Source organism: Meles meles, chromosome 17 (genome assembly GCF_922984935.1).
Source record: "Meles meles chromosome 17, mMelMel3.1 paternal haplotype, whole genome shotgun sequence".
Lineage (NCBI taxonomy): Eukaryota > Metazoa > Chordata > Mammalia > Carnivora > Mustelidae > Meles > Meles meles.
The window spans coordinates 64,962,423-64,985,921 of record NC_060082.1 but is presented as its reverse complement, the minus strand read 5'-3'; the positions used below and the strand labels follow the sequence as shown (position 1 = coordinate 64,985,921).

Sequence of the window (23,499 nt, the reverse complement as noted above, 5' to 3'; positions counted from 1 at the left end):
TTTTTTTTTTTAAAGATTTATTTATTTGACAGATAGAGATTACAAGTAGGCAGAGAGGCAGGCAGAGAGAGAGGAGGAAGCAGGCTCCCAGCTAAGCAAAGAGCCCGATGCGGGGCTCGATCCCAGCACCCCGGGATCATGACCTGAGCTGAAGGCAGAGGCTTTAACCCACTGAGCCACCCAGGCGCCCCTGTTCGATTTTCTTTTAAAGAGGGGGATTAGCTATGTAAGATCTGTAAAATTGTAGTGTAATGGTAAAGGATTTCTTCTCTTTCCCTTTCCACTGGCACTTTTCTTTATATTTTTTATCATCACGCACTTGTTAGTACGTGAAGAGTAGTACCTCCCTCCAAAACAACTTCTTGGCTACTCTGTTTTAAAACCTCCAGTTTACTTAAAAACCTAAGAAGCCGTTTTGGTCCTGCTTTTTGTCTTATTCTTTTCTTGTTCTCTCTTTGATAATGGTGTGAGCTTTGAAAGATATTCTTTACCTGTAAAGAAAAACCTGTCAGAGTTTAGTTGGAAAAGAAAGTGCATTTCTTCAATATTTTATTCCCATTTAAACTATGTTAAGTGAATGTGTACACTTGGAGAGGAAAAAAATAAACAAGATATATTTTGAAGATATGTGTTGGAACTTCTCAATATGTGGTTTATGATTTTTTAAAAAGAATGTTTATATTTATATTTCCTAGATATCCCACAAATAAGTGGATTAAGCTGGGTACTTTTCATGGTAGAGATGAGAGGAATGTCCAGAGTTTCCCTTTAGATGAACAGATGTATGCAAAATATGTGAAGGTAATGTTTATACCTACCGGGCTATGTTTTATAATGAAAACATACCTATTCATACCTTCTTATACCTTACTCCACCTTTTTAGAAATCATAAAACTTAGGAAATTTAATGCAATATTCTTTTTGATAAAATAATTCTGACCTGCATTTATTATTTTACAAAACAAATATGAATACATTCCCTTTTGCTTAACACTTATGCAAATTTTTTTGATATTTGCAGCTCTGATGAAATTTCAGATTATGTCTTAAAATTTTTTGAATCTTTATGTAAAATGTCATCTTCATCTCTCTGTATTTCAAAACCCAAATACTGAAGTCTTTAAGGCAGGTCTGATTGTTTTTACTAGAATCTGATTCTTAGATCGTTTTAATTTTAATATCAGTTATTTGTCTTATATCTTTTGCCTTGTCTGTTTTATATTCAAGTGAGATATTGTCCAAATACCAATTTCAAATAAACTTTTAAACACTTATATTCAGTATTCCTGCTGCTTTCTCCACCAATGCGAGCCAGAATTATCTACCAAAGTAGAATTATCACTCTTGAATTGGATTTTAGACAAAATATAGGACTTTCCTATTCTTCTGCTCCCCTCTTTTTTTCTTTAAAATAATAGCACACCTTCAAATACCAGTGTTTATAATATGACCTTTTGGAATGACAGCAGCTCTAATTTTCTGTCTTTTCTTCTTTAAATATGAGAACTTAAGCTATCTGGTCATTCTCTGGGATTTTACTCTCTGTGTCTTTTTTAAGCATGTATTAAATTGGCTTCTATGAATGGGTAAACTTGTAGTATTCCTAGTCTCAATATTAGAAATGCTAAATTCTGTTTTTAAAAATATAGTTGATACTCTCTGTTAATGGTTCAACAGTATTCAGAAAATGAAGGTATATTTTCCATTTCTTTTAAACAATTGTTTAATGACCTTTTTATGTAGGAGTGTCTATACTGTGATAAGGAAAATTTTTTTTAATTATTTGGCAGGTGATACAATTGTATTTAATTTTACAATTAAGGCGACCCACATGGTAATGAAATATTTCCAAGAATCATTCTTTATACCATCTACTTTATTAATAATGGCAGAGCATAATTTATTGGTAGTATAAAAAGTGCCATTTCCTACTTGGTTCTTTTTATGATGGGACACTATAAAGCATCTTGATGATGACTTCTCTAAAAAGTTCTTTTTGGTAGCATTAGTTCTAAAAAAACACATTTTTTCTAAAATGTTTTTCTGAAAAACAATTCTAAAAAAAAATTTGATTCTAATCCTAATGGCAATAAAATATATACGTTTACCTGGGTTTCTTTATCCCAAAACTAAACCCAGATACAGGGTCTACTTTTTAATAGCCTATATTTTAAAAGTGCATTGATATATATCTTTTAATTCTGTAAGTTATCCTTGAAATAACATAACATCCGAAAAACTCGTGCTTTCCCTAAAAAATTTATGTACAAAATGGTGTAAGAGTAAATATTATATTGTTAACGCTAATCTTTTTATCAGTATGTATGTACATGTGTATATCCACATATGTACCTATCTATATAGCTAATACATGAAGCATCTATACTATTTGAATTAATATAAGACACAGGTTGTTTCTAGATATTCTTTATTACTTTTAGGATGTTTTTATTTCTGACAGATAAATTTTAGGTTATTCAACTTAACCTTAAAGTTAATTTCATTACAGGTGGATTATACTTTCTAGCTTTGGTGGTAAAAATTTAAATCATTGATTTGATTTCTGCAAAGAAATAAGAGTACTACAATGTTATCCATTACAGTACATTGCTTTCTATAATTATACAATATAATTTATAAATATTAAATGTTGCTTATAGCATGTTATTCAGACTTTGGAACTGATTTCTTTTTCTTTTCCTTCCTCTTGCTTCAGATGTTCATCAAATACATAAAGGTTAGCAACCTTCTCTTTTGCAATATTGAATAACAGGGCATGGCATATTACTGCATGACGAAAAAGCAAAACTTTACAGTTATTGATTTTTGGGGAAACGAGGACTTTATTTTTAGAAATGTTACAATGAAAGAAACTCCGTATATTGTTAGATAATCTCACATGCATTGTGCCTTTTTTATTCTTTAGGTAGAGTTGGTATCACATTTTGGATCAGAGCACTTTTGTCCATTAAGCCTTATAAGGTAATACAGAACAACAGACATTTATCAAGTGTTTTTTTTTTTAAAGCGATACGCAAAAATCCCAGCATATTTAAAGTGAAAAAATAGTTTTCTGTTATGTGAAGTTAATACTATAGAAATATAAGCTTGTAAACCTTTCTTGTTCTTGAATGCATTTTAGAAAAATGTGAAAATTTACTCTAAGAAAAAATAACCATCATGTGTGTCTGGTCCAACTTGCTTGGTATTTTGCTATGATGATAGTATATGGAAAATTCTTGGACTGATAAAACTAGCCATCACATTTTTAAATGCCTTGAATAGATAAAATTTTAATCGAAACAGTGGATGGATGACTACAGATTGAGAAACAGTCATTATTTTGGAGTCCAAAAACTAATGATCCTCAAAAAATGACCAAAGTTAATGTATTTTGTCATTTATCATGAAGAGATGACTCTTAACAACTCTGTTTTGTTTCAAAAGTCTTTAATGGAATTGTTGTTAATAGGGTATTTGGCACTAGCATGGTTGAAGAATATGAAGAGATTGCTGATTCCCAGTATCAGTCAGAACGTCAAGAATTATATGATGAGGACTATGGTAAGTGATTTTAAGACATGTGACTATTATGTATATTTTTTGCTTGTTTAAAGTCTCATAGCCTGAAGGGATAGGAGAAGATTTTATGACACCCTCCATTTATACTTTATCAAGCAAGTCCTAATTTTAGGAGATCTTAAATCATAGCCTGAAAAATGGAATTTTTACCTTCTTTAATTTTCCTATAAGTGAAATGAAGACATTTACCAGGGGTTGACTTCTGAATCTCGTTTTCTTTTTGTGAACATATTTTAGATGTATAGTGAATATTTATTTATTTATTTGACAGACAGAGATCACAAGTAGGCAGAGAGGCAGGCAGAGAGAGAGGAGGAAGCAGGCTCCCCGCTGAGCAGAGAGCTTGATGCGGGACTCGATCCCAGGACCCTGGGACCACAACCTGAGCCGAAGGCAGAGACTTTAACCCACTGAGCCACCCAGGCACCCCTATAGTGAATATTTATTATAAAATATGCTTTAAATGCCAGCTGACTTTGACAGGACATAATTTGAGTTTTTATTTTTATTTTTATTTTTTTAAGATTTTGTTTATTTATTTGACAGACAGAGGTCACAAGTAGGCAGAGAGGCAGGCGGGGTGGGGGGGGAGCAGGCTCCCTGCTGAGCAGAGAGCCCGATGTGGGGCTCGATCCCAGGACCCTGGGATCATGACCTGAGCTGAAGGCAGAGGCTTAACCCACTGAGCCACCCAGGTGCCCCTAATTTGAGTTTTTAAACATTATTGGAGATACTTCCCAGGGTAATTACTTTCATTTTTCTCTTTAAACAGATTATCCACTGGATTATAATACTGGGGAGGATAAATCCTCAAAAAATCTTCTTGGTTCTGCTACAAGTGAGTATTTGGGGATTTTCCTAGACACTATCAAAATATTTCCCAACGTTTTTTTCCCCTGGCATATGTGGATATTTTGTAGTTTAGGAAGCCCCTCTCCCCCCAAGTATTGAACTTGAGTTGAAATCAAAGATAATAGCTTTGAAATGTATTTCTATAGAGATGAAATAAGAAGGGTGGATGAAAACAAAGGAAAAAATGCAAGCACAAGTTTTTTTTCTGAAGTGCTTGTATTTTTAAGCAAATTCCTTAGGAGAATGGACTATGAATTTACTTGGGGAAAGAATTACTAAAGAGGTCCAGAGTATATGAGTAGAAGTATCTGGATAGTCATACTAGATGGGAAAGGAATTCCAATGGTAGTTCAGAGATAGTAGGCATCAGTGAAATCCTAGCAAACAAGGAATCATTGACCTATGTTTGTGGTTAGTTTCCTAATTAATTACAAACATAAAGGCTGTTCTTTTCCATAATAATAATGATTCTCAAGCAGTAACAATCATAATCATAATAATAAAATAATAATAATATACTCTTTGTAAACTAAAGAAATAAAAACTAAGATACTGGTTCAGTTTTTGTCATGCCAGCCTATTATCTGAACCTAGTGGTAAGCTGGCTAAGGAGACTCTTGGAAAGACCATTACCAACTGACACTTTATTTTTATTGTTATAATTCAGGTAGGTACATTTTAATGGTTGTTATTTTTGGTTATTCGTAAAGAACATAAAATACTGGAAGGAGTTTTGTTTTTATTTGGAAGTTAATGGTTGATTACAGTAAAAGTAAATCTTCGTGACATCGATGACTAATTTCTTGTGCCTTTTCCTTGTTCTTTTAGTAAGTTGAGTTGCTTCAATCCCAGTCTCTTGTGTATATTGTCTCTTTATATCTTTTTAGGTTTTAGTATATATATTTCGGTAGATATTTCGGTATAGCTATGGTATATGGAACTAGGTGTTGCCTCTGACTTTTTCCATCTTTTCATTTTTCTGTTCCCTTCTTCCCCTTGTCCTCTCCATAGAAAACTAGTCTTCAGTGGGTTTTTTAAGGGATAGGAAGAAGAATGCTAAAAATACCTGTAGAAGAGGAACCCTTTATGTAATATTTAACTTTATTGCATATTAGCTCAGTATACTTTTTTTCACTCTGTTGCTAGTCAACTGACTTTCTGTAGATTAGTGATTACTTTTAAGTAGCATTCTTAGCTATCTAGTTGATGACAGCATTAAAAGTAGGTTCTTCATTCACTCCTATGGGGTATAGTTTTTTTTAAGAGTGAAAACGTGATGCTGTTTTATCTATCTGGATATTAATGTTGTTCATGTCCTCAGATTTGTATTAAAAAATCTGTGCTATGTGGTAGTCATCATAGCTCAATGCTATAGTTTTGGGTAAAGGAAAATCCTGTTGACATTCTTGGTTTCTTTTTCTGTATTCGTATGGGATGAACTCCTAGACAAAACCCAGTTTATATCACAATAGAGAGCATTTCCCTGTTGGTAATCACTTCATTGACCAAGGTATTATTTGTATTAATTAGATAAAGAGTCTTCTTTATATCCTACTTTGGGATCTTTTTCTTCAGAGATATGTTTCTTGGTAACATATCATTTATTTTTCTTTTTATGACTCTATTTACCTTTCAGTGTTCTAGTGTTGAAAGAATTTGTTTAGTGGGAGGAAGGGTGGGAAGATGTCAGCTCAGCCTACACCACAGAAAATGGGTTTAAAAAGATCTCCATCTCTTGAAGTGTCAGAAAAAAGAGCCAGTAGTAGCTGGCAGTGGTAAGACTTTGGTGTCATGAAGGTTATGGACACGTCCTAACAGAGCTGTGTTCTTTGTCCTTATGGAGAGTCTGGGACTATTTCTGAGCCTGACTTTGCTACTGCCTCCAAGGTGCTATAGCATTTAAGCAGTAAATCGCCGTTGAATCAGGTGAAAGAGCTACTCTCTGGCACCGAAATATCTGAATATGACTGTCATCATCACACTTTATGGATCAGCTTGAAATTGGCCAATTTTGAACCTGATGTGCCTTTTAAATTTAGACAGTGGCTCCAAAACAGAATTCTGTGGGTTTAATTTCTTTCTTTCTTTCTTTTCTTTTTCTTTTTTAGTACCTGGGGTAGAGGGAGAGGAGAATCTTAAGCAGATTCCATGCCCAGCACAGAGCCTAACACATTAGGGGCCTCGATCTCACAACCCTGAGCCAGTATCAAGAGTCAGACACTGAATTGACTGGGCCACCCTGGTGCCTCCCCCCAACTTTTTTCCCCCCTGTGGCTTTAATATTAACATAAACTCCTTTTTCCTTTTGGTATTAAGCAGTTAATAGTTACAGGAAATATATGTCACCAGAGTACATTGATTCTGTTGGAACTTGGTTGTCAAAGAGCATACATACTGAATATTTGGACATTCTTGACATTATATAATTTTCTAAGCTTCCAAAAAGGGAGAAACCACTCTGTTCGAGAAAGCAGCATTCTTGACTTTGTATATATGCCAGTTATGGCGGCCCTTCTGCCTGATTCTTCTATTCACATTCTTGAACCAGAACATTTGAATATTTTACATCAACAAAAAATTCTTAGTATCATTCTGCTTTCCTTGTACTTTGTCATGTGGATTTTCCACACCGTTCTCTACTTTGATATTCTTGCAAGTCTACCTTTACTCCTAAATAGGGTCTGCATTTTGTAGAATTGCTTAAAGGCCAGGTTTCTGTGTATATGTTTAAGACAAAGTACAGTTTCTGTGTTCTTTTACATGAAAGTATTTTTTATGAATGTATATATTTTAAAGACCTAGAAGGAGAAGGGAGGATGAGGGTAGACATGCAGCAGAGGTATCCAGATACACATGGGAGGAAATAGTTATTTGGTTGGTTTGTCTTTTTATGTTGTAGCATAGGTCGTTTGTTTTCCATATCGAAAGGAGCCTTGGTGTGCTGGAGACTGAGTATTACATGTTGATGGTCCCTGGGGAGAATTTCATTCCTAAAAGAATGAGATTGGATGAATTAGTGCCCTGCTCAAAGATAAAGGAGTTGACTACTCTGGAAGAAGTTAAGGACAAATGTCGAGTTTGGTACTATATACCAAATTATTACCTTAGCCTGGTTTTTTTAGTGGCCACGTTATGACAAGCTATCGTGTGTTTGTTTGTATGCGAATTGGGAATGGTCAGAATAGAATATTCACAAAGCTGCTCTCTCTCAAAAGACAAAATAAGACTACATTTGGCAGTGCTCTGAGTAGAAGCAAAATTATATTTTAGAAGGACTGAGAATGTAGAAATTTGCCAAATTCTGCTTTTGTTACCAAGTAGCCCCCTGAAATGATGATAAGTAGTATTTTTTTTTTTTTTTTTTTTTTTTAAATTTTATTTATTTATTTGACACAGAGAGAGAGATCACAAGTAGGCAGAGAGGCAGGCAGAGAGAGGAAGGGAAGCAGGCTCCCTGCTGAGCAGAGAGCCCGATGCGGGACTCGATCCCAGGACCCTGAGATCATGACCCGAGCCGAAGGCAGCGGCTTAACCCACTGAGCCACCCAGGTGCCCCAAGTAGTATTTTTAAATGAAGGATGGTATAAATCTTCTTTATGTTTAGGTTAAAAAATAATACTTTAAAGCTGCTTTCTTTACACAGATTCACAGATATATTCTGTTCTTGAATTCTTTAACAATAAATGCCCCAGAATTTAAAATGCCAAAAAATTTGTTATGTGAGGTAAGAGTGCCCTTTGAAGCACGAAGGACTTTAGAGTATAGATTTGATTCCAGAATTTGGATTCTCTGAAGCAGGCCATTTGGCTGAACTTCAGCTGTCAGGCCAAGTAGAAGATCAGATACTGTTGAGACATTGGTTGACATTAAGGTGGAAATGAAAGAGTTTCCATTGCTACTTTATCTTGGTTTGTGTGGAAATACGGTGCTTCCATTCTTGTTTTTATCTCATGCTTTAGCTTAAAAATCACCGCTGCTTCTTTGTTTACTCGTTTGTCTGGCCAAAGGAAGGGCAAGGTTACCTAAAATCCTAGACATTTACTATGAAGCAAGTGTGAAGCTTTTGTGTGTTATACCAATGATTGGAACAAAATATCATTCCTGTGCTTTGTAAAGATAGAAATTTATGATTCCCAGCTATCACTTTAAACGGTCTAAAATTTCTTACTATTTTCTCCTACCATAAAACATGTGGATCAGCTCCAGGTGACAGTGCTTGGCTTCTTTCCTCTCCGTTTTCCTCTCTTAGATCCTTCCCTACTCTTCACATCTATGGTTTTCACTGAAAGTGTGATGAAAACCCTATGGGTCTCTTAGGAAAGGAAAACAAGACAGATATAACTGATGAGACTTACTATGTAGCTCTTGCCAGAGGTTAATATTTTAATAGGAGAAAAACCTGATAAAATAGATGAATTAACTTTTAGCAGAATGTTAGAGATTAGACTGGGGATAGAAATTAATTTCCCTTAAAATTACCTCATAGAAGAAAGCAACCTATTCTTAGTACCAGCTTTTTATGGAGTTAGGCATTTTGTGACACTCATGTGCCTTTGGCTATTTATTCAGATGTTAAAGTTTTTACGGCTTTACTCATCATCCAAGTATGCTCTTTAGAAAGAGAGGCAGAATTCGCAGGTATGCCGATAGCTTTCCCTACAGCATTGAGAGTTTTAGGACTTTGACTTAACCTGCCCATACTCATACCCACCCAGTTCACAAAAGATTTTGTGTCCTGTGTTATCCATTAAGCATCATTAAAAATTATCAAAGAAATTTGATTCTTTGTGTATCAAGTTGGGATTTAACCATATTATCAATAAATAAAATATGTTTATAGTTGAAAATAAAATTTTCCTGCTCTCCTTTGGGTAGTAATCTTCCCATTTTATTTATATCTATAAAAATCACCTGTTTAGGAAAAACTACTTCTTCAAGCTTGTTTTTGTTTTAAACTATAGGAACTTGTTAAAGAGAAACAAGCTTTTCTGTAAAATACTAATTTTGGTTGTCACATTTTTTTCCCTGCTCCAGTAGAGGCTTTACGTTGAACTTTATTTGAATTTCGTAATATGCTGAAGATAGTGTCTTAGCAAAAGGTTTGGGGAGGTTAACCAAAAAAGTATAATTAAGTTTTAAATTCCTCCTGAATGTAAAAATTCAGATTTATGTTTTATACTTTTTGACTGAAATTTGTGTCCTATATTGGACTTACGTAGTAAGATGAGCAAAAAGGTAATTAGTCCCCAAAAATGCAAAAAGACCATTATAAATGGTTTCTTGACTATCTGATATTAAGCTATATAAGAATTTTTAGGTGTATTGGTATTTTTTCTGATTGAATTTTGTTTTAGATGCCATTCTAAATATGGTGAATATTGCCGCTAATATTCTGGGAGCAAAAACTGAAGACCTGACAGAAGGTACCTAATCATTTTATGGGTCTTTTAAATATCTGATACTCCAAGGGTCATTCTAGTTAGGAAAATTAATTAATAAGCCAAGGAACTTAATTTTTCATTTAGAAATATAGAAAAGAATCAAAGGGACTTACCAATCTTCTGTTACTCATTGTTTATTTGAATTTCACAAGTTCTCTCTTATAATACAATCCTGACTATATAAAATTCATGAATTTCTTTTTTGACTCTTCCTGCTGTAGAAGTAATAATTTTATCCCTTACCTCTTTCCTGAAGTTTTCTAGTGGTACTTCATGCATGCCTTTTTTTTTTTTTTTTTTTTTTTTTAAGATTTTATTTATTTATTTGACAGAAATCACAACAAGGCAGAGAGGCAGGCAGAGAGAGAGAAAGGGAAGCAGGCTCCCCGCTGAGCAGAGAGCCCGATGCGGGACTCGATCCCAGGACTCTGAGATCATGACCTGAGCCGAAGGCAGCGGCTTAACCCACTGAGCCACCCAGGCGCCCCTTCATGCATGCTTTTATCAAATAACTACTCAAATTAAAAAGTGATTTTTTTTTTTTCCTCTACAGAATGCCAGATAAGAGTATTGATAGCAAGGAGAAGTCATCTTGCCTTTTTTGTTCTTAGAAAATACTTAGTTCTAAGTGTGAACTTAAAATGACCCATACATTTCTTCTCATTTTCTTTAGTAACTCCTTTAGGTGTCTAGAAGGCATGTTAATCATGTAAGATTACACAACATTTATATTCATTTGACTTGCTTAAATTATCTGAGAAGTTGAGAAAGAGCATGCATTATTTGTAGTTGTGATTTTGTATGATCATTTCTTTCTAAAAGAACTTGGATGGAAGAAAATAAAGTCTGCAGTAGCAAACCTGTTTGACTTTTTTTTCCTCCCCCAGAAACTAAAGTTCTTTATTTGTTATAGTGAAATATCTTCATGGTATAGTTTTTAAAAATTAAACTCAACGTGGGTATCTTTCTTAAAATAGGAAACAAAAGTACATCTGAGAATGCCACTGCCACAGCTGTGTCTAAAATGCCGGACATAGCTCCGGTTCCAGCTCCTGCTCCATCACCTGAGTAAGTTCCACTGTGATAGTAGAGTTCTGTTAAAATGGAGAGCTACGTGTACGAGTACACAGAAAGGTACTTGGATTTATGTGTGGAATGAGTATCTATAGAAAGCTCTGAGTCATGGGACAGGCATTCCACAGCCACTTAAAATATCTTTAAGTTGCTTTTTGGGTACCAGGAATGCACTTCACTCCAGACCAAATGTTTATTGTTTTGATATTATATATAATTTCTATTATTCACAACACTGAATCCTTTTCTTATTGCAAACAATTGGCTTAATTCTGTAGGATAGGTTTGAGGACAAATTTTAAAAGCTTGCATTTATTAAATTCAAATTTAAAAGCATTGATTAAGTACCTGTGCTGTGCCTCGAAAACTCTAAAGGGTGCCTGAAATTCCTAGAGCAGTGATTCTTAAATTATTTGTCTCACAGCAAACTCTTAGAGTGTTCACTTTCTTAAATTGAACTAGATAGAGGTCTTCTCCTGGATTGCAGTGGGGCACTTTGGACAAGAATGTCTATCATGTAGTTAACATAAAATATCCCCATTTTTTTTAGTCTTTTCTACTAGAGATGATTAAGGTTTTTTACTATGTGAACTTCTTATCTATAACAGATAAGCTCATAGACTGGATAATTGGGTATGTTTATTATAAGTTGATGTGTGTTTCATTAGATAAACCCTGTAAAATTTTGAAAGCTTTTCCTCTTAGAACTCTGCTTAACAGGTTGGGATATTTGAACAGGAGATGTATAATGAAATGTGCAGTGGGTATGGTTTGAATTATAATTCCTAAATGCCATTCTATTTAAAAAAAGAGATTTTTTTGTGGTTTGAAGAGCACAGTGACAAATTTGTATTCTGTGTTTATTCGGAAAGTGATTAAAGTATTTATTGGATGACTAGAGAGAAAATACAGCAGTCTATGTCATTGATTCCTAGAAATCTATTTAGGATAGGGACATTCTTGGTATTGTTTTTAATTATGTGGAGCGTGTCCGCTAGTCCCAGTTTTAGCACTAGGCTTCTTCAGTTAACAGCACATATGTCTTATTTTTCAGAACTAAAGGAAGCTGATTTCACTTTGTATATGTGTATGCACGTACACAGACACACACATATATACACACTCCCCTCTATATATACATATATTTGTTGAAAGATACCACATCAGGCTAATGTAGTAGTTTTTACTTTTCTCTATTAGTTTGATTTTAATAGATTTTTAAATGTAATTGCTTACTTTTTAATTTTAATGTTTCTTTATATTTGTTTTAAATTCTTTTTGATGACTGTATGGCAGTCCTTTGAAGAAGATAAATGAAAATGAAAGAATCCGTGATAGGGTGTCACTGTTAAAGTTACTATGAAAAGATGACTTAACTTCTTTATCCACCTTTGAGTTTTTTAAAATAGAGCTCTGATTAGGATATATATAGATGGTATGTAACTTAATTTGTACCAAATTAATTCACTTTAGTTTTTCTCCCTCCATTTCTTCAGACACTGCTCCTTTTTACTGTCATTATTTCTGTTGTAGATAGTAAGCAATAAAGATAATGAGATGTCATTAGAGACCATGTATCTGTATATCATCTATTTAGAGAAGCGTAGTCTAATTATGTTTTAGTTTTGTCCAGTTGCTATCAGCAAGATGATCTAGCTTTTAGATACTATTTTATTGCTACCTTTGTTACTCTGATATTAGTTTTTATTCAAAGGCATTTCCTGGAATTATTAATAATTTGTCAGAGTAGGAAAATTATATATGAAGATGTTTCTTTTTTTGGTATTCAGATGACTTTATTTTTTCAGTTTGTACCCTTTGTGCTATAAGGGCTGCACCTGGAAATTTATTTTTATCTTGGGATAAACTACAGACATTATAATTTACAGCACTATTTCTACCAGCTCCATCCCCCACACTCTCCTACCTTATATATGGACTCTAGATCCTAGAGATGGGATTAAGTTACAGATGGGGCAGTATTTATTATTAGTCAGCACTTTCATTAGAGTTCTTAAGTATTTGGCTTTAAATAATAGAAAATTAGCCCAGATGATGTTAAGATTACGTTGGGGAGGGAGAGATGCAGATAATTGTGTATGTATGTATAATGCTATGCTGGAATTCCTCAAGTCATCCACAGAAAAATTTTCTAGCTACCTTTTGAAAGTATGATATTCAAATACAAAGTGCATTCATATATTAAGAATCCCAGATTCTAGTTCCTAGAATCCACATATAAGCAATTCTGAAATAGGTAATTTAAAAAGCAAGTTTGGTTTAGTAAATACGGTGATTTGAGTTTTCTGGCTTATCATTTAATAAATGGCCTTTCTGTTACCATTTCTGAATAATACTTGTTTTTTATAAACAAAATGACTTGAAGGGGAACATTTCATCCAAAAAAAAATTTTAGTTTCTTCTGTATTTCTAACCTTCCTTTTATTTGATGTATGGTACATTGATTTTTTAGCATAATTTTAACTTTAGATTTCTAATTAAAGTGATATGTAATTATGGTTATGTATTTCTAGGTATGTGACCACTGAAGGACACATACAGGATACAGAGTTAACATCACCAGATACTCCAAAAGAGAGTCCAATTGTACAACTGGTTCAAGAGGAAGAAGAGGAGGCAAGTCCATCTACAGTGACCCTTCTGGGTAGTGGTGAACAGGAGGATGAATCATCACCCTGGTTTGAGTCAGAGACACAAATATTTTGCAGTGAACTGACCACAATTTGCTGTATTTCTAGTTTTTCAGAATACATATATAAGTGGTGTTCAGTTAGAGTTGCTCTTTATCGGCAACGTAGCAGAACTACTGTGAGTAAAGAAAAAGATCATCTTGCGTTTCCTCAGCCACTGTTACCACTTCCTGCAGGATCAGTGGATGTTTCCGTATTGCAACCCCCGAGTGGAGATTTGGACAGTAAGAGAAAGGAAAAAGAGGCTGAAACTATTGTTCTAGGTGACCTGAGTAGTATGCATCAAGGTGATTTGATTAATCACAGTGCAGATGCAATAGAACTTGAACCAAGCCATCCTCAGACTCTTTCTCAGTCTCTTCTCTTAGATGTTACTCCAGAAATTCATTCATTATCTAAAACAGAAGTATCTGAGCCTTTGAAATATGAGGCAGGACCTACACCATCTCAGGTGATCCCTCAGGAGACTTCTGTTGAGGTTGATAATGAGACAGAAAAAAAGTCTGAGAGTTTTAGTTCTGTAGAGAAGCCATCTGTGATGTATGAAACAGATAAACTTAATGAAGTAGTGGGTAATACTGGAAAAGAAGATGCGAATGCCATGCCCGTTGTCGCAGAGCTGTCTGCACCAGCAGTGCCGCCCGTAAACACAGCTGCTCTACCAGACGCTGAAGATGGGGAAGCCAAAGTGAACATCGCTGACACACCAAAGCAAATCGTGACTCCTGTTCCGGATTCTTCTTCATTACCTGAAGTGAAAGAGGAAGAACAGTCTCCGGAAGATGCCCTTTTAAGAGGGCTACAGAGGACAGCTACAGACTTCTATGCTGAATTGCAAAATTCGACAGATCTAGGATATGCTAATGGAAATCTTGTACATGGATCAAACCAAAAGGAGTCAGTATTTATGAGACTTAATAATCGTATAAAAGCCTTAGAAGTTAACATGTCTCTCAGTGGCCGCTATCTGGAGGAGCTTAGCCAAAGGTAAGCTTTATTATCAATTAGCACAGTCTGCTTGGCAAGATAAGTAGCATAGTATGATTTCTGAATAGAGGAGGAGAGGATTAATTATCTCATGATATAGTAGTAGTCAGTACCATTTAGCTGCGGAGAATGTTACTTGAATGTTTATCAATGACTTAACTGATTTTCTTTTTTCGAAGTACTGAGTAATGTGATACCTTTTTTTTTTTAAAGATTTTATTTATTTATTTGACAGAGAGAGATAAGTAGATAGAGAGGCAGGCAGAGAGAGAGAGAGAGGGAAGCAGGCTCCCTGCTGAGCAGAGAGCCCGATGCGGGACTCGATCCCAGGACCCCGAGATCATGACCTGAGCCGAAGGCAGTGGCTTAACCCACTGAGCCACCCAGGCGCCCCAATACCTTTTTATATTAGGGTGACAACACATTTTAATTATCTTCAATCAGTTTCTCCTTTCTTCTGTTGTAACTTTAGCCCCTTCTACTGTTTGGTTCCCATGTGAAAATTATAGTATTATGTAACATATCTATACTGTGTATGTAATATCTATAAAAACATTAGCTATTGAAGCTCTTAATGGAACTAGACAAAATATCAAGAGTTTAAATCAGTGAAGACTAGAGTAGACTGAATTGGATGATTAGGCAACATCTGCAGTCTCTCAGAGAAGTCCTAGAACCCAGGTCTGGTTGTGGTAATTCATGCTGTCGTGCTCGTAAGTGCCAGTGTGCTTATGCAATGATTAGCGACCCCGGCACAGTTCTCCCATTTTTTATACCTTTTTAGTCTTTTTTATCCCTTACGTGTCTGGTGTCCTCAGGGTTCCTCCTCCAACATTTTGCAACCACCTAGGCACTAAGTGTCTAGAACGTCAGAAACACCACCTTCCCCTACTTCTTTTAAATGAAAATGCTGCTAATGAGATGTCACTAAGGTCACCATTATATCCTAATGGGTTTCCTCCTAACCCATACAGACAATTTAGTGGCAAATTGTATGTGCATGTACATGCATGCCCGCTTAAATACCTCCTACCTGGGGCACCTGGCTAGCTCAGTTGGTTAGGTGTCTGCCTTCAGCTTAGGTCATGATCTTAGGTCCTGGGATCTAGCCCTGCATCAGGCTCTCTGCTCAGTGGGAAGTCTGCTTCTCCCTCTCCCACTCCTCTTCCCCCCACCCACGCTTGTGCTGTCATTTCTCTCAAATAAATAAAATCTTAAAAAAAAAAAAAAAAGTACTCCTACCTGTTTGTCCCTACCCTAACTGCCCCCACAAAGGAATCACAGAAATCGCTAATTTTTTTATGTTTAATTGAGATATAATTGACATTAATTTCAGGTATGCAACATAATGGTTTAATATTTATATATATTGTGAAATGATTACCACAGGAAGTCTAGTTAACATTCATTACCACAGAGTTACAAGATGTTTTCCTTATGACAAGAACTTTCAAGATGTACTCTTCTAGTGGGTAGAAGTATTGTTAACTGTAGTTACCATGCTGTACGTTACAATCCTTTACTTATACATTTTATAACTGGAAATCTGTACCTTTGACCCGTTTGCCCATTTCTCCCATCTCCCATCCCCTACCTCTGATAACCACCAATTTGTTCTCTGTATTTATGTTTGAGGGTATTATTCTCATTATTATTTGTATATTCCACGTATAAATGAGATTGTATGATACTTGTCTCTTTCTGACTTATTTCAGTTAGCATAATGCTCTCAAGGTCCATCCATCCATGTTGTTGCAAATGGCAAGATTTCCTTTTTTGTGGTTGAGTAATACTCCATTGTATACAGATACCGCATTTACTTTATCCATTTATCCTTTGATGAACACTTAGGCTGTTTCCTTGTCTTGGCTGTTGTACATAATGCTTCAGTAAACATGGGGATATATATATCTTTCCAACTTAGTGTTTTTTCATTTTCTTCAGATAAGTACTCAGAAGTCAAGTTACTGGATCATAAATTAGTTTTATTTTTAGTTTTTGAGGAACCTCCTTATGTTTTCCAGAGTGACTGCATCAATTTGCATTTCTACCAACAGGGGTTCCCTTTTCTCTACATCCTTGCCAACATGTGTTATGTCTTTGTCTTATCTTTTTTGGTAATAGCCGTTCTAACAGATGGGAGGTGATCTCATTATGATTTTGATTTGCATTTCCATAATGATTAGTGATGTTGAGCATCTTTTCATATACCTGTTGGCCATCCATATAACTTTGTGGAAAAGGTCTATTTACATCCTCTGCCACTGAATTCTTTAATTTTTTATTATTGAGTGTTACACGTTCTTTATGTATTTTGGATATTAACTCAATCAATAAGTGATTTGCAAAGTTTTTCTCCCATTTGGCAAGTTGCCTTTTTATTTCTAATGGTCTCCTTTGCTATACAGAAACTTTTGAGTTTGATATGTACTTGTTTATTTTTGTTTTTGTTGTCAAATCCAAAAAATCATCACCAAGGTCAGTGTCAAGATGCTTACCACCTGTTTCTCTTCTGAGTTTTATGATTTTAGGTCTTACATTCAAGTGTTTAATCCATTTTGAGTTACTTTTTGTGTAAGGTGTTAGATAGTTGTCCACTGTCATTCCTTTGCCTGTGGCTGTCCGGTTTTCAACACCATTTATTGAAGAGATTTTTCTTTCCCCATTTTATATTCTTGGCTCCTTTGTCATAAATTGATTGATCACGTAGTGACTGATCTTACAGAGTAGTGAGATACGGAGAATTGATGTTAAGGTAGAGGATACCTAAGGGATCTCTTTATTTTACCTTTGGAAGTGTTCCAGGCCTCAGTAAGAGTCATTTTCAAAAAAGTATATTTATCTCACATATTGTTACCAGAAGTGTGTTTCCAGTAATAAGTTAATGAATAAGAAATTAAAGCTATTTAATAAATCCTTTCTTACTCCACAGGTACCGAAAACAAATGGAAGAAATGCAGAAGGCTTTTAATAAAACAATAGTAAAACTTCAGAATACTTCAAGAATAGCAGAGGAGCAGGTTGGTCATCTTCAACTCTTACTTACTTTTTATATAAATTTCTTTTGACTTTTATAGGCTCTTGCTGGTAAGAAGGATAAGTAGTGTTGGTTCATTTTTTCCCCTGATAGGTGATGATATAAGCCTATTATGTGATGTCATATTTGGGAAATTACCTAGCTGTTAGCATCTATTTTTCGTCTAGAGAAAATTTCTTGAGCATTATTCCTGTGACATTTCCAAGTCTGTATGTGTATGTGCTAGAAGTGCAGTGGCCTTTTTTTAAGCAGCTTTGTTAAACGCAGATCTTTTGTGGATTTCTACACAGCTGATCTAATTGATTGCAGATAAGAACAGTTCTGTTTCTTCTTTTTTCCCTCTGTCTGTTATCTGTGATGCAGTATGAATGGTAATATCGCACATTACTCTGTCTTGTTGAGTTTAAGGAAACAATTTCAGTGTCGCACAATTTCAGTGTTGTAGAATCCAGATGTTTATTAAAGTTTTTACAGTGTGTTACTATGATGAAGAAATTTTATACTTTTCTAAAGGTTTATCTGGGACTAGGGGATGGTGAGATGAAGCAAGGAGGCCTGAGGTTTCAGAGTTTAGTTGCATCTTACTGCTAGTTAAAACTCTAAACTATAACACAATCCAATTGTGGTTCCATACAAATTTCCTCTTTAGTGCCTTTTCTTTTTTTAACTGAAGTTTGAGAGTTATTTAGGCTCAGTGGATTAGGCCGCTGCCTTCGGCTCGGGTCATGATCTCAGGGTTCTGGGATTGAGTCCCGCATCGGGCTCTCTGCTCTGCAGGGAGCCTGCTTCCTCCTCTCTCTCTGCCTACTTGTGATCTCTCTCTGTCAAATAAATAAATAAAATCTTTAAAAAAAATAAAAAAAAAAAATAAAATGCATTCAAAATAGAAGTCCTTTATTAGAGATATACTTGGCAAATTTTTCTCCCGGTTCGTTATTTGTTTTATCATTCTCTTAAAAGTGTCTTTTGAAGAGCAGAAGTTTTTAATTTGTTAAAACCTATTTATCTGTTTTCTCTTTGCTCTATAAAATCTTTCCCTTACTCAGAGTCACAAAGAATTTTTCCTCAGTTTTCTTCTAAACGTTTTAATGTATAACTATAAATCAATTTAACATGTATTTATATATGTGTGTGTGTGTATGTATGTATGTATATGGGTGTGTTTCAGGACTTCTTTTTTATTCTGTTCATCTTTTTTTATGCTGATACCAGACTGTTGCGATTATTGTAGCTTTATAGGAACTCTTGAAGTCATGTAGTGTGAATCTTCCAGCTTTGTTCATCTCTTTCAAAACTGTTTTGGCTAATACGGATTTTAGAATCAGCTTGTCAATTTCTGCAAAAAACAGCCTGTTTGCATCTTGATTAGATTTTATTGAATTTATACATCAGTTTGGAGAATTGACATATTAACAGTATTATCTTCTGACCCATGAACACAGTAGTTATTTAGTACTCCATTAATTTTAATGGTTAAAATGATTTCCCTTCTATATTTTCTGATGTCAAAGACTTACTTAAATACTTTTTAAATAATTTGTATATTATTAACAGTATTGGAAATAAATCTTTATTAGAAATGTTAACTTAATAAATTTTATAGTTTTTTCTTTAAATGTTTGTGATTATCTGGAATTTATCAGTATTTGTCAAATGTGAGTCAGAAAAAACAGTTTTATGAGTCAGGTTCAGCATTTTAAACAGATGAAGTAGGATAGAAATTACCGCAGTGTATTGCAGTAAGGGAAGTAGGTGAAACTTTTTGTTAGAATTTTATGCATCCATCTCCCCCAACCCACACACACTGCCCCCCCCCAGCTGAGATTTAAAACTTATTTATGTATTTATTTTAAGGTTTATTTATTTATTTATTTATTTGACAGAGAGAGAGGTCACAAGTAGGCAGAGAGGCAGGCAGAGAGAGAGGGAGAAACAGGCTCCCCACCGAGCAGAGAGCCCGATGCAGGGCTCCATCCCAGGTACCTGAGATCATGACCTGAGCCGAAGGCAGAGACTTAAACCACTGAGCCACCCAGGCGCCCCTTTTAAGGTTTTTATTTATTTAACTGAGAGAAAACACAAGCAGAGGGAGTGGCAGGCAGAAGGAGAGGAAGAAGCAGGCTTCCCACTGAGTGGGGAGCCCGATGGGGGGCTCGATCCCAGGATGTTGGGATCAAGACCTGAGCCGAAGGCAGGCACTTAACGACTGAGCCATCCAGGCACCCCTAAAACTTACATAAATCTAAATTCGGAAAACTTAGGTCTAGAGTGATAAATGGCTATATAACTATTTCATACGTGATCCTAAATCGAGACTTAGATTTTCTTTACATTTTGCCTTCTTCTCCTCCTCCCCAAATTCAGTAGTAAGTTGAAATTTTCAGTATAGTCTCCCTAATATGGGTTCCTGATGAGGAATATGATGCATAATTTCCTAAAATATGCATGCAAATATTTTACATAAAAACATGTTTGTTCATTATAAAAGTTTTAAAAATCTAGAGTTAGAGAGATGGGTGTTTTTGATTAATTTATTTTCATTGGTGATATTCTAGCATTGACTAGATGAACTCTTGTAGGTTTTTGACTATGTGACATCCTAAGTTCCATCCTAGTGTGCAACAGAATAGAACTTTTAAATTTTTTGGTATGAGCCTGCTTCATATCCAAAAACGTTTTTCAGGGGTGCCTGGGTGCTCAGTGGGTTAAAGCCTCTGCCTTCAGCTCAGGTTATGATCCCAGGGTCCTGGGATCGAGCCCCACATCAGGCTCTCTGCTCCGCAGGGAGCCTGCTTCCTCCTCTCTCTCTGCCTGCCTCTCTGCCTAGTCGTGATTTCTCTCTGTCAAATAAATAAAATATTTTTTAAAAAAAACAACAAAACCATTTTTCAAAAAATTTTCAACATGTTTTTGTGCTGACTCTGGCTTAAAAAAATACATATTTGACAGGGGCGCCTGGGTGTCTCAGTGGGTTAAAGCCTCTGCCTTCGGCTCAGGTCATGATCCCAGGGTCCTGAGATCGAGCCCCACGTCGGGCTCTTTGCTCCGCGGGGAGCCTGCTTCCTCTTCTCTCTCTGCCTGCCTCTCTGTCTAGTTGTGATTTCTCTCTGTCAAATAGATAAAATATTAAAAAAAAAAAATCTTGTATTAATATATTTTTTTTTCTTGAGGGACTTAGTAATTTTACTGGAACTTATATATAGTGTATATAATGTACAGATAAAACTTCCATACACACAAAAATAATATTTCTTCCTTTGTCATAGGATCAGCGGCAAACTGAAGCCATCCAGTTACTACAGGCACAGCTGACCAACTTGACACAACTTGTGTCAAACTTATCAACAACAGTGGCAGAATTAAAACGCGAGGTACTGTTATTGCTGGCTTTGTAAGACACGCTGCGTATATAGAGGTTGTTATAAAGGCAGGCTTGTTAAGAACATGGTATCTAAGAATGAATGGTCAAACCAACCAATCAAAATGGTCAATTTATAGAGCACTTCTTCAGAATACCAGAATGTGGCATTTTGAAGTTTTGGAAATACACAAATTACAATAATTTTTTGGAAAAGGCATTTGTAGTTTAAGTCTTAACCTAAAATATGGTTATAAAGCAGTTCTATTAGGCCTTTTGCAAACCACTGATATGTCATTTTCAGTTTATAAAGGCTTATTGAGTTGCTTAATAAAGCAAAAATTTTATTGATTTAGTAAGTATTTCTTGAGCATCCATTGTATGTGGGTGTGAGCTGTATAGTCCTTGGAGCGTACAGCAGTGAGTATCCTTGGCACTGCACAGAGCCTCTCTTCTGAGGGGAGAGGGAATACTTATAGTAAATACACGTGAGGGACAGTGGAACGCAGAATGAAATGTGAGTGTATGGAATGGTGTGGTAAGGGCTGCTCCTTTAGCTACGGTGGTTTTGGAAGGCTTATCCGAGGCAGTGGCATTAGAACCTGAGCGCTCAACATGGGGCCTCGGGTCAGAGCAAACCTGTTACTAGCCACACTAGGGCAAAGGACCCACGATTGGAAACAATGTGATATGTTTCGTTGGCCTGGCTGGAGCAGAATGAGGGAAAGGAGGGTAAGAAGTACCTTCAGGGTATGGTGGTGCTCAGGCCATGGAGGACTTTGTAGGCAATTTAGAGTTTGAACTTTATTCTAATCATTGCAACTCACTGGAAAGAATTAAGAAGTGATGGGGGTCATCTCATTGATGATACGTTGAGAAACTCCCCATTTGTTGCTCTGGAGAATTGCCTCTTAGGGAAGAGCGAAAGCAGAAGTGGGGAGGATACCAGCTAGGATGTAGTTGCAGTAACCTGGGTGAGGTGAGAATGATTTGGACTAGGGTTTTAGAAGGGGAGAACGTTGTGGAGTTGTTGAATTCAGGAAATATTTAAGAGAAAGACAAGCCTTGATGAAAGATTGGATGTGTGGGGTGGGGAACTAAGGATGACCCCATGCTTTTTGCTTAAATAACTGGGTGATTAGACTAGGTAGGAGCAAGACTTTTTTTTCTCCCCAAGTAGGAGATAGTACAGATGGAAAAACACAGCAAATGTAGCAAAATATTAACTATTGGTGAACATATGAAAGGCATGAATATACTCATTGCTATTTTTTAAAAGTTTTCCATAGGTTTGAAAATGCTTAAAGATTTGTGGGGGGGAAGAAGACAGAGTAAGACATTACCTCAGCAGTACATTTTCTAAGAGCATGCCATGCATTTTTTGGTTTTGAAACACATTTAAAAAATGTTTAAAATGATTTGTTCTTTGAATTTTATATCCCACGGTATTTTTCCTTAATAAAATTTTTAAATAATCTAATAATAAAATATAAAATACAATATTTAATATTACTGTAATATATAAAATATATAATAACTAAATCCTTTTTCTCCTCTCAGGTTTCAGATCGACAAAGCTATCTTGTCATATCTTTGGTTCTCTGTGTTGTCTTGGGACTAATGCTTTGTATGCAGCGTTGTCGAAACACCTCTCAATTTGATGGAGATTATATTTCGAAACTTCCTAAAAGTAATCAATATCCAAGCCCTAAAAGGTAATGTCAGCATTTTATTTCACATTTTTTACTATGTGTATTTTTATATTTTTGAGAAATTTTACTAAATAAGGGAATACTGAGATAATTTTTTTTTTCCTCATATGATATCTTAAAATTGCAGTGTTAACATTGGAATTAGCAAGATAGTCCTGTATCTGGAAGGTTCTATAGACTGGAATAAAGAAAACATTAATAAGTGCATAAGCCATTGAAACATTTTGGTTGTGAAGGATGCTTGAATGTGGAATTCAAAGGGAGAGGATAATAGATATTTTAATATAGCACCTTTTAGAGAATGATCCTTAATTTTTTTATATGTAATAGCAGTAACTGGAGTTTTACATTAGAGATTGGTATTCCGTGGCATGTTCAGTTCTCAGTAGCTTCCATCAGGCCCCAGCTGCAGAGTAAATTATATGTAGTTTACTCATTGTGCCCAGTGTTGATTTTCTTCATGTTTTAGGTGTTTCTCATCTTATGATGATATGAATTTGAAAAGGAGAACTTCATTCCCACTCATCAGATCCAAGTCTCTACAGTTAACTGGCAAAGAAGGTAGATTTTTGTGCCATGTTTATATATAAACGTGAATCTAGCTCACTTCTGCCTACGTATAGTGTCAGTGCTGTGTTCCGAACCGGCTGCAACAGAACAATGGGTATAAGTAACCTTTGTGTTTGTGCTGCGTCAAAGCCACCTTATCACTTGCACACTTTCTGTCTATCTTTATTCTAAAAG

The 23,499-nt window shown here is 35.4% G+C and overlaps 1 protein-coding gene across 4 annotated transcripts in view; it reads left to right on the top strand.

Moving 5' to 3' along the window:
* The window catches only part of SUCO (SUN domain containing ossification factor), a 95,851-nt gene that overhangs the window by 53,938 nt on the left and 18,414 nt on the right, over positions 1-23,499 (top strand). For 3 of the 4 annotated variants that reach the window (XM_045982730.1, XM_045982729.1, XM_045982732.1), the window contains exons 11-22: positions 696-801; positions 2,718-2,738; positions 2,928-2,983; positions 3,474-3,565; positions 4,356-4,421; positions 9,790-9,858; positions 10,854-10,944; positions 13,485-14,648; positions 17,581-17,668; positions 20,952-21,056; positions 22,604-22,758; positions 23,225-23,316. In XM_045982730.1, coding sequence (XP_045838686.1) covers positions 696-801; positions 2,718-2,738; positions 2,928-2,983; positions 3,474-3,565; positions 4,356-4,421; positions 9,790-9,858; positions 10,854-10,944; positions 13,485-14,648; positions 17,581-17,668; positions 20,952-21,056; positions 22,604-22,758; positions 23,225-23,316 — 2,105 coding nt within the window. The remainder of the gene's footprint in view (positions 1-695; positions 802-2,717; positions 2,739-2,927; positions 2,984-3,473; positions 3,566-4,355; positions 4,422-9,789; positions 9,859-10,853; positions 10,945-13,484; positions 14,649-17,580; positions 17,669-20,951; positions 21,057-22,603; positions 22,759-23,224; positions 23,317-23,499) is intronic. The other variant, XM_045982731.1, reaches the window with a different exon arrangement.